General features: G+C 43.3%; 1 protein-coding gene across 1 annotated transcript in view; it reads right to left on the bottom strand.

Annotated features, from left to right (window-relative positions):
* Positions 1–11,024: 11,024 nt before the first annotated feature.
* The window catches only part of LOC141105647 (alpha-2-macroglobulin-like), a 232,651-nt gene continuing 229,308 nt past the window's right edge, over positions 11,025–14,367 (bottom strand). The window contains exons 34-36 of the mRNA XM_073595623.1: positions 13,202–13,304; positions 12,450–12,491; positions 11,025–11,297 (exon numbers count right to left, since the gene is read on the bottom strand). Of these exons, the coding sequence (XP_073451724.1) occupies positions 11,275–11,297; positions 12,450–12,491; positions 13,202–13,304 (168 nt within the window). The 3' untranslated portion in view covers positions 11,025–11,274. The remainder of the gene's footprint in view (positions 11,298–12,449; positions 12,492–13,201; positions 13,305–14,367) is intronic.

The following is a 14,367-nucleotide window of genomic DNA, read 5'->3' as shown; positions in this document are numbered from 1 at the left end:
CCTATTTTGAAGCTTATTACAGCCTCTGGCTCTAATCGGTGCTTAAAAAAAACACCCCCCGCATTGGAATTCATATGTCCGGCGTCCTGAAAGGGGCCAGATGCATGGATGGAAATCAAATTTTTGGATTTCTGAATTTTCAAATTTGCAAATTTTCAAATTTTGAATTTCCAAATTTTCAAATTTCCAAATTTAGAATTTTCGAATTTAGAATTTCCAAATTTTCGAAAACCTGAAAATTCGAAAATCTGAAAAAAGAAAGAAAATCAGTAAAATTCTAAATAATAACTAACCAATAATAACTAACTATTAAATTATAGGTATTGGAATTTCCATTCAAATTTGGCTGTTTGTGAACATAACAAATACAAATTTATCTGAAGTTACAAATTAACCAAAATAACGAATGCTGCATCTAAACAAATTGAATTGAACAAATTAATAATAAATAATAAAAAGGTTTTATTGTTATTATTGTTATTTATTATTATTAGATTGTTACATTCCATTTGTTTAGATACGGCATTCGATATTTCAGATAATTCGTAACTTTGGATAAATTCATACTCGTTCCATTCCCCGACATCCAAATTTGAAAGGAAATTCCAATACCTATAATTTAATACTTATTATTAGTTAGTTATTATTTCAGATTTTCGGGTTTTTGAATTTTCAGATTTTCATTCTTATTTTTGGATTTTCACATTTCTAAATTTTTGAATCTTCATATTTATGAAATTTCGAATTTCCAAATTTCCGAATTAAAATTTTTCAATTTCCAAAATTTTCCAATTTCCGAAATTTCGAATTTCCGAAATTACGAATTTCCTAATTTCGAATTTCTGAAATTTCGAATTTCCGAACTTTGAATTTCCGAATTTCCGAATTTTTAATTTCGAAATTTTGAATTTTGGAAATTCTGAAATTCGAAACACTGGCGTACACCATACTCCCAAGCATATATCCGTACCCTAATCCACAGCCTCCTGATCCTAGAAATACCAACTGTAACCACCAGAGCACCAGAGAGCCCTTCCCATAAGCCCATTACTCTTCAGACACCCAATCTGGCCATTAATAAATTAAAGGCAAGGTCCACCTTTTGCAAAAAAAATAAAATACCCATAAAATGTGAAATTATTATTATTTTTGTTTTTTGCAAATGAGCTTGCAAAGTATTGCAACCCCGATCAGTGTATCACAGGTGCCACGCCAGACTCTTCCTCCTGCTCTGTCTGTATCGTGGTGCAGACTTTCAGGCAAAGAGCTAGAGGAAGTTATGATGGACAATGAGTGATCACTGCACTTGTTCTGTTGAGAACTACAAATCTGTCAGAAGGGACTGATTTCAAATCTGTCAGCTGCTGTAGGGGAGAAGAACCTGCATGCTTTTGGAGGGGGATCCATTTTAGTGGTGGGGGGGTCTGCTTGGCACAGTGTTACATATTACACACTAAATATAGGTGTAACATGATTCTAAAGGTTGGCCATACATTTTAAAATCTTCTTGTACAATTTTCCTTTAGATTTACCAAATCCATATAATATGTGGTCAAGCTTAAACACTTTCAATTTGTATGCAATCGATCAGGCCCTTGCACTACCTAGTTGAAGGTAAATCTAAAGGAACTTGAATAAGAAAATTGTATAATGTATGGACAGCTTTAGCCTTCAACCTCACAATTTTCTACAGATGTTCAAATGATTCTGCCAACAAAACAGCCAGATTGGTACCCTGTTGGAGTGAGATGTTGGAGTGAGCTGAATTGCTTTGGGTTCAGTTTGAGCCAGGTACGGCCAACTTCAGTGAAGTTCAGATGCTGACCCTCAACATGGAAATAAATGGAAGCTAAATCTGTCAAATCAAAAATGCCCATTTTCTGGGCTAATGGTTAAAGTGGTTGTTAACCCACTAAGTAAAAATTACGCTATCCTCTCTGTTTATTAATATAATCTGCTCCTGTGTCTGTGCGTTATAAAAAAATGCAGCTATATACCTGATTTTAGAGCATCGATCGGCGCTCACGTGACCACCGCCTCTCTCCTCACTCGGCCTGACAGCAGCAGCGGGCGGGGCCAAGGATCCCCCACTGATGTCACTCAGGAGGGGAGGAGAGAGATGGCGGGTCATGTGAACGCTGATCAGCACTCCAAAATCAGGTACATAGCTGCATTTCTTTTTATAAGGCACAGACACGGGAGCAGATTACATTAATAAACAGAGACAATACTGTAAAAATAATAAAGAAAGCCGCGCATTAAAGGCTTAGAAATAAATATCAAATATAATTAAGAAACCCAGTGAAAAGGAATAAGTTCCTTTTCAAAGGAATGTCCAACAGCTCAAAAAATGAATAAAATGAATAAATATTCTTCAATAGTTCATATGTTGATGGTAGAGATTCAAGTAGACCAAATTATCTAATAGATGAAATGCTTACCAGATAGTAAGCCAAATCGAGCGGGTGGCTTTAAACCCAGCCTGGGCCATTAAGGAATCAATCCCGGTGTAAACTGGACGAGTTGCACTGGTGACGTAGAATTGGATCCACGAAGGTTTACCCAAAAAGAATATTTTTGAAAAACATAGCGTAATACTGACAAAAAATTAAATACCAAAAAAAATGTAAAAAAATTGTGACACTCCACCAGTAGGGATGAGCTTCGTGTTCGAGTCGAACCCGTGTTCGAGTCGAACCCATGTTCGACTCGAACATCGGCTGTTCGGTCGTTCGCCGAATTGCGAACGATATGGGCCGTTCGCGCCAAATTCGTGTGGCGCGTCACGGCCCATAATTCACTGCGGCATCGCGGTGCATTGCTTGCTGATGATTGGCCAAGCATGCACTATGACCCGCATGCTTGGCCAATCACAGCGCCGCCTTAACAGAGAGCCGTAATTGGCCAATGCCAAGGAGGCTTTGGCCAATTATGGCTCAGGGGATTTAGTACACGCCCCACACTATATAAGGCCGCCTGCACGGCGGCCCTGTGCAGTGTGTTCCGGTGTGCTGAGAAATAGAGAGAGAGAGACAGTGTCATTTCATTTGAGTTAGCTAGATTAGGCAGGACAGTCAGTCAGTTAGCTGCACTTAAAGTGTATTGTGTATATATATGCATCCCAGGTGTTGCATATATATATATATATATATATATATATATATATATATATATACACTGTATTCAGTTTAGCTAGATCCGTTCCTGTTATCTTCTAGACTATTTACATTTAGTGCAGTGCGTCCTGCTCACAGTGTTCAGCTAGATCCGTTCCTGTTATCTTCCTACTGACAGGCAGGCTTGTCTTGTTACAGTATTTTGAAGAAAATTACTGGTGTTCTTTTGATCCTATTAGTACCACAGTCAGGCAGCTAGACTATTTACATTTAGTGCAGTGCGTCCTGCTCACAGTGTTCAGCTAGATCCGTTCCTGTTATCTTCTTACTGACAGGCAGGCTTGTCTTGTTACAGTATATAAAGCTACCTGAAGATAATTACTGGTGTTCTTTTGATCCTATTAGTACCACAGTCAGGCAGCTAGACTATTTACATTTAGTGCAGTGCGTCCTGCTCACAGTGTTCAGCTAGATCCGTTCCTGTTATCTTCCTACTGACAGGCAGGCTTGTCTTGTTACAGTATATAAAGCTACCTGAAGAAAATTACTGGTGTTCTTTTGATCCTATTAGTACCACAGTCAGGCAGCTAGACTATTTACATTTAGTGCAGAGCGTCCTGCTCACAGTGTTCTGCTAAACCTACAAGTTAGTGGGGTGTGTCCTGCTCACAGTGTTCAGCTAAACCTGCAAGTTAGTGGGGTGCGTCCACCTCACAGTGTTCAGCTAAACCTACAAGCTAGTGGGGTGCGTCCTGCTCACAGTGTTCAGCTAGATCCGTTTCTGTTATCTTCTTACTGACAGGCAGGCTTGTCTTGTTACAGTAAATACAGCTACCTGAAGAAAATTGCTGGTGTTCTTTTGATCCTATTAGTACCACAGTCAGGCAGCTAGACTATATACAGTTAGTGCAGTGCATCCTGCTCACAGTGTTCTGCTAAACCTACAAGTTAGTGGGGTGCGTCCTGCTCACAGTGTTCAGCTAAACCTACAAGTTAGTGGGGTGCGTCCACCTCACAGTGTTCAGCTAAACCTACAAGCTAGTGGGGTGCGTCCTGCTCACAGTGTTCAGCTAGATCTGTTTCTGTTATCTTCTTACTGACAGGCAGGCTTGTCTTGTTACAGTAAAAACAGCTACCTGAAGAAAATTGCTGGTGTTCTTTTGATCCTATTAGTACCACAGTCAGGCAGCTAGACTATTTACAGTTAGTGCAGTGCGTCCTGCTCACAGTGTTCAGCTAAACCTACAAGTTATTGGGGTGCGTCCACCTCACAGTGTTCAGCTAAAGCTACCTGTAGAAGGTTGGTGGTGTTCTCATACTACAGGCAGGCAGTTGATTTTGCTAGCTGCAGTATCAGTACATATATATATATATATATATATATATATATATATATATATATATATATCCCAGCTTAGTGCAGCTACAGGCCATTAGTATGCCTGGAAGGCCAAGAAGGAGAGGCAGACAGTCACAAGCCAATAAGAGAGGGCAAGCAGGCTCTGTGTCTAGTGCTGGTCGTGGAGACGGTGCATCCTCATTAGCACGTGGCCATGGGACACGCTTGGCCTTTTTTTTCGGCAGCTGGCCATGTTGAGCCGCAACATGCGGAAGACTTGGTCGAGTGGATGACCAAGCCGTCCTCATCCTCCTCATCCTCTCTCACCCATGCCCAGGGTACTTTGTCTGGCAAAGCAGCGGCCTCTTCCCTCGGCTCAATGTCATCAGTGACTCCTTCCCTAGCCCCACCATGTCCCCCTGAGGAGTCCCTCGAACTGTTTGACCACAGTGTTGGGTACATGCTCCAGGAGGATGCCCAGCGTTTGGAAGGCTCTGATGATGATACTGAGCTCGATGAAGGCAGTAACATGAGCATGGACAGAGGGGGTGCCCAAGAAGGACAGTAATCTGGCAGTCATGCTCCCCCTGCTGCAGCATACTGCCAGGTTTGCTCCAGTGATGAGGAGGGAGGGGATGATGAGGTCACTGACTCAACGTGGGTGCCTGATAGGAGAGAGGAGGAGGAGGAGGCGGCACATCACCAACGAGGCAGGATGCCCTCCAGGGGCCAGCCTAAGGGCAGCACATTGACTGCATCACACCCCAAAGCTCCACATGTGCAGGGCGCTGCAGTCTCTGCGTGTTATTCAAAAAGTTCTTTGGTGTGGGCCTTTTTTGAGACGAGTGCATCAGATCGCACTGTTGCTATTTGCAACATATGTCTCAAGCGTATCTCGTGTGGCCAAAACATCTCCCGCTTGGGTACCACATGCTTGACCAGACATATGTTGACCTGCCATGCAGTTCGTTGGCAAGCGTATCTAAAAGACCCACACCAAAGAACAAAGAGGACCTCTCCTTGCTCCTCATCAGCTGAGATTTCCAACCCCACTAGACCTTTAGTCCTCTCTGAGACCTGCACTGAGAGGAATGAAGGTGTAGAATTAGGTGTGTCACAGCCAAGTACTTGTGGGCAATCTGCTTTTGGTACACTGACGTCAGATTGTACCAGGCAAATTTCCCTGCCCCAGCTGCTGCACCGCCGAAAGAAGTTTGCTCCCAGCCATCCACATGCCCAGCGGTTGAATGCTAGCTTGGCAAAATTGCTAGCACTTCAACTGCTGCCTTTTCAGTTGGTAGACTCTGCCCCCTTCCGTGAGTTTGTGGAATGTGCGGTTCCTCAGTGGCAGGTACCCAAACGCCACTTTTTCTCACGGAAGGCGATTCCGGCTCTCTACCAGCATGTGGAAGGCAATGTCCATACCTCGCTGGACAGGGCGGTCAGCGGTAAGGTGCATATTACCGCTGACTCATGATCCAGCAGGCATGGACAGGGACGTTACCTAAGTTTCACGGCGCATTGGGTGACTCTGCTGGCAGCTGGGAAGGATGCAGGACAAGGTGCAGTAGTGTTGGAGGTTGTTCCGCCACCACGCCTCCAAAATGCTAATGACACACCTCTCTCCTCCACCCCCTCCTCTTCTTCTTCCTCCATGGCCTCTTCCTCGGAACCAGCGGTGCTATGTAGGCGTTCAAGGGGCTACGCAAGTACGCAGGCCAAAAGATGCCATGCGGTGCTTGAGCTGGTGTGCTTGGGGGACAGGAGCCACACTGGGGCAGAGGTTCTGTCAGCTCTGCAGGGGCAGGTTCAGAGGTGGTTGACGCCACGCCAACTTAAGGCAGGAATGGTGGTTTGCGACAATGGCACCAACCTCCTCTCTGCCCTCTGACAGGGACAAATGACCCATGTGCCCTGTTTGGCTCACGTCCTTAACTTGGTGGTGCAGCGGTTCTTGGGCAGGTACCCGGGCTTACAGGATGTCCTGAGGCAGGCCAGGAAAGTCTGTGTGCATTTCCGCCAGTCATATAATGCTAGTGCTCGGCTGACGGACCTCCAAAAGGAGTTTAACTTGCCCAAGAACCGCCTAATCTGTGACATGCCCACCAGGTGGAACTCAACGTTGGCCATGCTGCAGCGGCTGCACACGCAGCAGAGGGCCATCAATGAGTACCTGTGCGACTATGGCACCAGGACAGGGTCAGGGGAGCTTGTTTTTTTTTCCCCACACCAGTGGGCCATGATCAGGGATGCATGCACTGTCCTGTCACCATTTGAGGAGGCCACAAGGATGGTGAGCAGTGACAGTGCATGCATCAGTGACACTGTCCCCCTTGTCCACCTGTTGGAGCACACGCTGCATGGAATAATGGACAGGGCACTTGAGGCAGAACAGAGGCAGGAAGAGGAGGACTTCCTTAGCTCTCAAGGCCCCCTTAATCCAGACAGTGTTCCTGCGTGCCCGCCGATCACACAGGAGGAGGAGGAGGAGGAGGAGGAAGATTGTGTCAGTATGGAGGTGGAGCCTGGCACTCAGCATCAGCAGCAGTCTTTAAGGGATCAGTCCCAAGAAACACATGGACTTGTACGTGGCTGGGAGGAGGTGGCTGAGGACCATGTCATCCTTAGTGACCCAGAGGACTCCGGACCGAATGCCTCAGCAAACCTACGCTGCATGGCCTCCCTGATCCTGCAAAGCCTGCGGAAGGATCCCCGTATTCGTGGTATCAAGGAGAAGGACCAATACTGGCTGGCAACCCTCCTTGATCCACGTTACAAGGGTAAGGTTGCGGACCTTATCTTGCCATCGCAGAGGGAGAAACATCTTCGGGAGGCCTTGCAGAAAGGTCTGTGCAACGCGTTCCCAGAGACTGGGAGGTTACAAACTCCTGTTTCTGGACAACGTGTTGCTGAGGCTTCGGTCAGTCAAAGAAGGAGCGGTGGAGAAGGTGGCCGTCTGACCGATGCGTTCAGACAATTTTTTGGTCCGCAGCCCCAAGGTATGATCGGTTCCAGCAACCATCGCCAGCGTCTGTTTTACATGGTGCAGGAATACCTAGGGGCAAGATCAGACTTGGACACCTTTCCCACCGAAAATCCTCTGGGTTACTGGGTCTTGAGGATGGATCACTGGCCAGAGCTTGCACAGTATGCAATTGAGCTACTGGCCTGTCCTGCATCCAGCGTTCTTTCGGAACGCACATTCAGTGCTGCTGGAGGCGTGGTAACCGATCACAGGGTGCGTCTGTCCACTGACTCGGTCGATCGACTGACCTTCATAAAAATGAATGAGTCTTGGATCACCACCAGCTACCAAGCACCTGATGCTGATGTAACCGAATAATTTTTTTTGAAATCTCAGATCCCTTCAAAGACTGCCTATGCTGATGCTGAGTGACTATCCCTGAGTAATTATCCTCTTCCTCCTCAATCATCACGCTGATAGCTTGTAAGAACATTTTTGGTTCTGGGCGCCACCACCAGTGCCTAAGGCACAATTTTTCAGCCCCTGTTTAACAGGGGCGTGTAATTACAATTTTTGATGTAATACTTTGCAGCAGGGCTCGTTCCTGCATTCCAACTAGAGTGTCTGTGAGGGGTTGCAGTGTTGTGGCACCAGCACCAGTGCCTAAGGCCCATTTTTTCTGCCCCTGTTTAACAGGGGCGTGTAATTACAATTTTTGATGCAATACTTTGCAGCAGGGCTCGTTCCTGCATTCCAACTAGAGTGTCTGTGAGGGGTTGCAGTGTTGTGGCACCAGTACCAGTGCCTAAGGCCCAATTTTTCAGCCCTTGTTTAACAGGGGCGTGTAATTACAATTTTTGATGCAATACTTTGCAGCAGGGCTCATTCCTGCGTTCCAACTAGAGTGTCTGTGAGGGGTTGCAGTGTTGTGGCACCAGCACCAGTGGCTAAGGCCTAATTTTTCAGCTCCTGTTCAACAGGGGCATGTAATTACAATTCTTGATCTAATATTTCACAGCAGGGCCCTGTGAGGGCTTACAGTGTTGTGGCCACAGCAACACCTAAGGCCCAAATTTCTGCTGAGTATATAGGGCAGGACCCTACTTTCAAACAACTAACTTACAAACGACTCCTACTTGCAAACAGAAGGAGACAACAGGAAGTGAGATGAAATCTACCCCTAGGAAGGGAAATTCTCTCCTGTAAGAGTTAATATGGGAAAAACATTTCTCCTTTCCACTGATGCTTTCCAATCCATTGGGACAAAAAGTGAGGTGAAATCTTCTGAAGAGGAGGAAAGACAGCAAAACAAATGTCACAGGGGTGATAACCCTTCCCTATGTTTTCCAAAAAGCTTAAAAAAGATTTTTTGGCTGGAGCTATACACATTAATAATGTACCCGTTAAAAATTACAAACAGATTCTACTTAACAACAAACCTACAGTCCCTGTCTTGTTTGCACCGCCTGTATACTGCTGTTCAGAGTATATAGGGTCTGGTGGCCCCACACCTTTCCTTATTTTGATTTGGGTGCGGGGTTCCCCTTAATATCCATACAAGACCCAAAGGGCCTGGTAATGGACTGGGGGGTACCTATGCCGTTTGTCTCGCTGATTTTCATCCATATTGCCAGGACCCGACATTACATTAAACACGCAAGCAGTTTTAAATGAGATTTTTTCCTTTAAAAATTACATTTTGTGCAGGGACTGTTCTAAACACGGGAAACACGCGCCACTTTACAGGCATACTATAGATACACCCCTCAGGTACGATATTTAAAGGAATATTTCACTTTTTTTTTTTTACTTTAAGCATCATTAAAATCACTGCTCCCGAAAAACGGACGTTTTTAAAAGTTTTTTTTGCATTGATACATGTCCCCTGGGGTAGGACCCGGGTCCCCAAACCCTTTTTAGGACAATACCATGCAAATTAGCCTTTAAAATGAGCACTTTTGATTTCGAACGTTCGAGTCCCATAGACGTCAATGGGGTTCTAACGTTCGTGCAAATTTTCGGTCCGTTCGCAGGTTCTGATGCGAACCGAACTGGGGGGGGTTCGTCTCATCCCTATCCACCGGTGGCAAAATCATAAATAATCATAGGACCACCCAGTGCCTATAGGCACACATAGGGTCATTGTGTGAGTGACATGCAATCATGCAATAAAGTGAATAATCTCCAATAGGAGAAGCTGGTGCATAAACCTTACAAAAGATCCGCTTACCAGATATTAAAGAACAAATGAGCATGTAGCTATCCACCAGATGAAAATGGAAATGGGTATCAAAGTGCAGCAAACCACATAAAAAACCTGCTTACCAGATGGCAAACTTTATATAAGCAGACTAGTACAACCACAGAAACGATTTCCTGGCATGGGGTGGCGTAGATCCGTCATAACATCCATATCACAGGCTCCGCAATGCACATATTATAAAGAAAAGGCAAATAGTGTGATACCATTTCAAACTTACTTTATTACAATCGAAATAACACTTACAATAAACGAAGCATAAAAAGCGATGCCGACCAGCACTCAAACAGACTCCCGTCCTCAATGGGGCGACGTGGTGATGTCAGCACGTACCTCCCACGTACCTCCCAGGCTGGGTTTAAAGCCACCCGCTCGATTTGGCTTACTATCTGGTAAGCATTTCATCTATTAGATAATTTGGTCTACTAGAATCTCTACCATCAACATATAAACTATTGAAGAATATTTATTCACTTTATTCATTTTTTGGTCTGTTGTGTCCTCTGAAAAGGAACTTATTCATTTTCACTGGGTTTCTTAATTATATTTGATATTTATTTCTAAGCCTTTAATGCGCTGCTTTCTTTATTGTTTTTTCTGTATTGGTGTACCCCACTTATAGCCGCAGCTTCATTTTATTGACTTTTAGCACAGTTTTTCTTCTTTTTTTTTTACTGTAAAAACGTAACAGTATTTTGAGCAGCAGGAGGGGAGGGGGCTGGCACGGACACGGAGCTGACAGGCAGGGAGGGGAGGGGAGGGGGAGTGGACTGAGGAGAGCACAGAAGAGGACAGAGGAGAGCTGCGCATGATGGAGGCACGTAAACTGACCACGGTGTCAGGGCTCAGAAGTCATGATTTACCGTGGTCAGTTTACAAAGGGGAGGGCAGAACCAGGCAGGATCAGCCAGGTATTTCAGGTGTTACCAGGGGCCAAATGACACAGCACAAGCACTGTGCTGCATAACATGCTTTAAAGGAGCAGGATTTTCTTTTTTTTAGGTTAACAAAAGCTTTAAGGAATTGTCAAAAAATGTCAATACCCTGGGAAATATGTACCAATGCAAAAAAAAAAAATTTTTTTTTCTTTAATTTCTATTTGGTCAGGAGCAGTGGTCCCTTTTTTTTTTAATACTGACATTTGCAAATTTTATTTTTCTGACCTTTAAGGTTCTTCTATGTATTTTGTGGAGCTTTAAAGGGGATTGCACCCTATTTTTTTTTTTCTTTAGGAAACCGGCAATGGAGTGTCGTTTACTGGCAATTCAAACCTCTCTGGCAAAGTAAGCCCCATATGTTGAGGGCATGTAACATGTAACTTTCTCCAGTCACAGGAAAAAATACTGACAGGTAAAATGTACTTTAATTACTCAAAATGTTAATACAACATCAATGTACATACAACATCATTTCAGTTTAAAACCATCATCACAGAGAAAGGCAGCGTCATAGCTCCCAAAGTACTAGATGCAGTGCTTGCCACTGATTGGTTGTTTTCTGTCACATGGTTTATGGATGCCATAAGGCTCATTTATGGAAATAGTGATATATTTTATAAATTCTTGTTCATTTAGTGACATTAGTGACTTTGTCTTCATCCTGAATTGCCAGAGTCCCCTACAAAATAGAACAAAATTATAGAAAGATTACAGTTTTGTTTATAAGTGAGTTAGAATATTATATGACAAGAAATGGCAAAAATGTGTTAGATAGTCATATGGAAATTAAAACATTGGCAATACCTTTTGTGTGGCTAACGGAATAATTTTTTGAGATTCAAGCTTAAAAAATTCTTCAGGCATGGTTTCATAGAAATAACTGAACAAAAATATATTTACTGTACACTGTATATACACACAAGCACCGTGGACATCAAAGTATAAAAGTTAATCAAGCCAATGAGAAAGAAGGAAATGTAGTTGCACAGACAAAGAGACAGATGTGTGGGGGCAAGAAAAAGTTTTTTTGCAGATGAGTCTAGACAATAAAATAAAATAAGCCTGCTTGGACATAGCAGTTTGTCCTTATACCTGTATTTGATGGATAACAGATAAAAGGATGAACTGCCATACCTGAATGGGCTTATTTTACATCTCAAGCTAAAGCCCAACTCTAGTATTTTTTTTGAATAGCCATTTAATACCACCAGTCTTCTTCAGGGTTGAATGACACTAATGGAGGTCAGGTGTCAAGAACCTGCCTCCCAGGTGCATATCACGCCATGCAGGAGAATACATACAGAAAAGCCAAATGAAAACCATAATTAACACCTAAACAGAAAAAAACAAGGTTACAGTGGGCTAGAAAAGCAATCATGGACTGTGGATGACTGGATGAAAGTGATATTAATTTCAGAATGTAATCTGATGCAGATGTTTGTTTTAAAAATGCAAAGTACAAAGTACATGGTGATTCCATCATATTTTCCTCAGAATTGAGTGATTTCATATGTTTTGCCATGCTTGGTCTGCAAAAACAGTTGCAATTTACTACAGTTTTCTTTCTTTTTTATACGGTTTCTTAAAGCCAGAAGGTTGGAGTGTTAAATGAAAATAGTTTTGAGACATGTCTGTGATTAGTTTTTTTTTCTACACAATTAAACAATTGAATGAACATTTAACAAGAGTGGGGATTCCATACTTTTTGCCAGGGGTTGTATAAATCCTGAATAATAATAATAATAATAATAATAATAATAATAATAATAATAAATCGGTTTTGAAAAATGTTACCCATCTAATTTAAAATACACAAGTTTGACATCCTTACCTGTGTTGCAGGGATGGTTGTATTCTGCCACTGCATGTTCACCTGGAAGGTAAGAACATTTAAAATGCCATAAAATGCCATCAAAGACATACACATGATATATAAGACAGATACTCCAATCAGTAATGAGGGTGTGATATATAGAAGGGGTGATTTCATACCATACCATTATTCCATCACCCTCCAGTCAAAAACAAACTCTAATGCCCCGTACACACGATCGGACATTCCGACAATAAAACCGTGGAATTTTGTTTGACGGTTGTTGGCTCCAACTTGTCTTGCATACACACGGTCACACAAATGTTGGCTAACAATTACGAACGTGGGAGAGTACAAGATGTATGGTGAGCCAATAAAAAGGAAGTTCAATAGCCAGTGCGCCACCCTTTGGGCTCCTTCTGCTTAATTCCAAGCATGCGTGAACTTTTGTGCGACGGACTTGTGTACACACGATCGGAAAGTTCGACAACAAAGTTTTTTTGGCAGAAAATTTGAGAACCTGCTAGCCAACATATGTTGGCGGAAAGTCTGACAACAAATGTTCAATGGAGCATACACAGTCGGACTTTCAGCCAACAAGCTCACATCCAACACTTACCGTCGGACAGTCCGATCGTGTGTATGCGGCATTAGAGATGTAGGAAAAGGTCTTCCTGGTTTAACTTAATGGTTCATTATTTAAAAAAAAACAAAAAAAAAAACACTGTCATGTGAATGATAATGGTAACCAAACTTGAGAATGCCATTACCTGTCTCATAATAGTCATACACTTTTACTATGGCTGGTTTCATGTTCTTGACTTCAATGTCCTGCTCCACCATAAAGGAAAGGTTTACAGGATCATGTCCCACCTATAAGCAAATTAACATTACAGTGCTTGATAACAGCGAAGAACAAGACAAAATGGCAGATAAAACAATACAAAGAAAAGGTTGGTAACAGTTTGGTTTCAACCAGTTGCATGATATCAGGTGTGAAAGATGAGACAAATGTGTGACAGATGTACTAAAGGATAAAGACTTATAGATAAACAAGTTCATGAATACAGTAAAGAGTGATTTTATGCTGTATTTAAAGTGTATATCTCTTGCCATTTTTTGCTTTTGAGTAGGGTTTTGGAAATGTTGTCAGTTTTAATTGTTGAATTTAAAGTTAAAGCAATATTAAACCCAAAAGCAAACATGTATTATATTGCAGCTTACCAATTCTTAGAAGTGATGTCTGAATTCATTTTCTGTTTTATGCTTACTGTGGCAGTTTGGTACCCCACCAGGGTAATGCCGCAGGATTCTCAACCCAGCAGGTTGAGGGGCTCCAGGGGATTTGCGTATTTGGGAAGAAACTGGCTTTTCAGTTTCCTTATTTCTTAGAAAAGTCCACTTTGGGACCTGGAGCCCAGGGATTTCTGAGAGATCGGGGTGGGATTAAATCCCCAGTCCTGGGTCCTGATTTTGAGAATCACCAGCACACTGGCTGATCAGGTGTGTGCTGGGCTATTTGTAGAAACCTGACCATGGTTCTGAACTCCACCCTGGTAGATAGGAAGTCTGGCCCAGGAGTCAGGAGGGCTCCACATAGGGTTACCACCTGTCCAGGATTCACCTGGACAGTTTGGGTTTGGAATCAGACTGCCTGAAACCCGGACACTTTATTTAGACTGGACTATGTCTTCCCAGCAGGGTTGCTGGCTGAAGTTGTCTAAGCTTAGAGTGTCTGTTACACTCTTTCACACTGCCCAAAGCCAGCACTAACAACCCCCCCTCCCCAAACACACACAGACGGGAGAGGAGAGAGGGCTCAATCTGCACCTCTTCCCCCCACCCCTACCCCTCTGTGTCTGCTCACACTCCAATCCCCAGCACTGTGCCTCAGAAAAGGAAAGTTGGGGTTGGAAATTTGAAGTCCAGCAGCCTC

The sequence above is a fragment of the Aquarana catesbeiana genome, linkage group LG08, assembly GCF_042186555.1.
Source record: "Aquarana catesbeiana isolate 2022-GZ linkage group LG08, ASM4218655v1, whole genome shotgun sequence".
NCBI lineage: Eukaryota > Metazoa > Chordata > Amphibia > Anura > Ranidae > Aquarana > Aquarana catesbeiana.
Note: the sequence above shows the minus strand (reverse complement) of the source record. Positions and strands in the feature narration are given on the sequence as shown.